Source organism: Nicotiana tomentosiformis, chromosome 2 (genome assembly GCF_000390325.3).
Source record: "Nicotiana tomentosiformis chromosome 2, ASM39032v3, whole genome shotgun sequence".
Lineage (NCBI taxonomy): Eukaryota > Viridiplantae > Streptophyta > Magnoliopsida > Solanales > Solanaceae > Nicotiana > Nicotiana tomentosiformis.
The window spans coordinates 17,087,540-17,090,259 of record NC_090813.1 but is presented as its reverse complement, the minus strand read 5'-3'; the positions used below and the strand labels follow the sequence as shown (position 1 = coordinate 17,090,259).

The following is a 2,720-nucleotide window of genomic DNA, read 5'->3' as shown; positions in this document are numbered from 1 at the left end:
GCATGCATGGGTCCAAACTTCCAATTTCTGTCATTTTTTTTCCAAAATCATACATCAATTAGTTATTCAAAATAAGCTGATTTTTATATTTATAGCTTGGCCAAACAAGCCTAAACTTCATTTGCATTCAATCAATAAAAAACTAAGAAAAATTGAAATTTTAATAATTTGTATAAATTTCATTATTATCTGTGTTTAACCAATAATGCATGGTAAAAATCTCAAGTGAGAAATTTAAGTAGTAAGATCATCCAAATTCCAGAAACAGTAAATTATGGGATCTATAAAACAAGCCAACCCATAAATTATTTTCAAGCGAAAGATAAAATATCAAATTACCAAAAAAAGAGAAAAAAATATACACTAATTAATTCACATTTTTTGTCAACAATGGAACACCCCAAGATTTATCTCTCTTTTCAATTTGGCCCGATGATCAAATAATTCAGATGACGTCAATTGCCGACGATAATCATCTAATCCAACGGCTGTGATTAAATCTTTTCCAATTTCTCAGCTTTAACCAAAGGATTCGCCTTAGCAATAGCTTCTCTCCCCATAGACTTGAAATCAAACGTGCAGCCATGGATCTCCGGGTATCGATGGGTCCCACAAAAAGTGGTCCCACACCTACACTTGAACCCGGTCAACCCCACTTTCTTCCTACAAACCGAACACCGGTTTGGCTGCACCACCGGTTCGACAACAGCCGCCGGTTTTTTCTCTAATTTTAACGGTTCCGGCAACACCACCACCGATGAGCTGGCGGCGGGAACCGGTGGCTGCAGAGGAAAGAGAGAATCAATGGGCTTTTGTTGGGATTGTTGAGCTAAATAAATTTCATGGTAACATTTGGAGCAGAAATTTTGGGTTGTTGAGCTGCCGAAGAATCCACAGTTGTTTGCGCATAATATGTGCCCTTCTTGTGCCTCAAAACCATGCTCTTCCGCCATAATTGTATCAGTTTTTCTTCAAATTAAAGTCTCAAAAACAAGATTTACGAGCAGGTGAAAAAGGCTATAAATGAAACTCTGGAAAGGAATGAAGACGCAATTGGGGTAAAATGGAATGAAAGAAGAATTAGATAGATAAATAGAGAAGGGGAAGGATCAGAGAAAGGAGACAAAAATTAAAGGGAATTTAATAATGAGAATGGTGAGCAAATCATTAGAGAAGATACTAAAGAAATATCAAAAGGAGGACAGGCTGGAAGAGGCAAAAAAAGAAGATGAAGGGAAGCCAAGATTTTTAGTTATGGGGTAATTGGGTGGTGGGGGGAGGACACGTGGCTGGAGGATTGTGGGTTAAGATGAGAGGTAATTTAAGGCGAAATAACTCACTCAATATTTGCATAATTGCATCAAATTATAGAGGCAATTTTATGGCTCATTATAAATTTTCTTTAATTATATGATATTTTTCTGGAAGATCTGTGAAATATGTTTAGGAAAGCTAGATTCATTTTTTAATTTAATTTGTATTTTGGCGAATCCGTAGCTATATAAGATATTCAGAATTAGTAAGAAAATTAAGGCAAGAATATGTATTAATTTATTTATAGAATTAGCCACTAACGTTTCATTATGTTAGGCTACTTATATCATATTCTTTGGATGCTATCATTTTTCGGATTTTACATGAATGCGTGATGCTTTGTATATTGAGTTGTCCTTTAATATGCTTAGCTTATTATAATTAATTGGTATTATTTGATTATGATTAGCTGGTAATGAGTTATATAAAAATACCTGACTTATATTTCTTGAATGGTATAAATATCGAATATGAGTAAATTTGTTTGTGAGACAAAAATTAGAATATGGGGATGAGGGTAGTGGGTTAGGTTGTAGGTTAAGTTGAATGGGTTAAGTTATGGGGATGAATGTGATTACTGTCCTCTTGTGCTTTCTCCAATTATTAATATGTTTTTTGGGGGGTGGTGTGCGTGTCTTTCTCCAATTACGTGTGTGCTTAGCTGCATTCATAGTTTTGAGTCAATTTTGAAACGCCCCAAGATACTTACCACCCGGTTTGGTCATAAATTTTGCTAAAAAAAATTTATTTTATTTTTGATAAATACATATTTGTTCATAAAATTTATTCGCTTAAAATATTACTATTATATTTTTTAAAAATTGTCCCAAACTTTTGTATTTTATAACAGAGCTCATCATTTATTATTTTGTAACAATGTTGTTTCGTCTTCTCGGTCATCTGATAGTTTAATATGTAGTTAATTATAAAAATGATAATTTTATACCAAATTTATTTATGTTCAGGACTATGATTTGTGATAATGATAATGAATGTTATTGATGACGGTACTGTTAGGTATTTGTGATAGTTTTTGGAACTTGTGGGTATAAGTCATGTTTCATGTTATTTCAAAAAAAAAAAAAGTGAAATATATTTTGAAAACTGATGTCCAAACACATTTTTATCTTCAAACCAAACTTTACCTAAATTAAATTTTTCAAAATAAATTTAAAATCTATGGCCAAACGCTAGCAAGTAATTTTGTATTTTGAACCCCTAAAGAAAAAGAAGGGAACAAGGCGGCGTATCCTTTGGGCTTTGACTCCATCGACTAATTAACTTTTGCTTTAATACTATTACATTAGTCCATCCTTTTTCTTTTCGAAAGGTCCCACTTGCCATTTACTGTTTCTACAAATAGAAGTGGAAAATGTCAAATATAATAATAAACAATAATAATAATT

At 32.6% G+C, this 2,720-nt stretch overlaps 1 protein-coding gene across 1 annotated transcript; it reads right to left on the bottom strand.

Moving 5' to 3' along the window:
* Window positions 1–256: 256 nt before the first annotated feature.
* LOC104097156 (zinc finger A20 and AN1 domain-containing stress-associated protein 4) lies at window positions 257–1,200 on the bottom strand. Its single transcript, XM_009603682.4, has one exon. The coding sequence runs from the start codon at window positions 951–953 to the stop codon at window positions 495–497; it is 459 nt and encodes a 152-aa protein (XP_009601977.1). The 5' UTR covers window positions 954–1,200; the 3' UTR covers window positions 257–494.
* Window positions 1,201–2,720: the final 1,520 nt, after the last annotated feature.

Bases quoted from the DNA above. Each gene is read 5' to 3' on its own strand.
- LOC104097156 (XM_009603682.4), bottom strand. From the start codon at position 953: ATGGCGGAAGAGCATGGTTTTGAGGCACAAGAAGGGCACATATTATGC.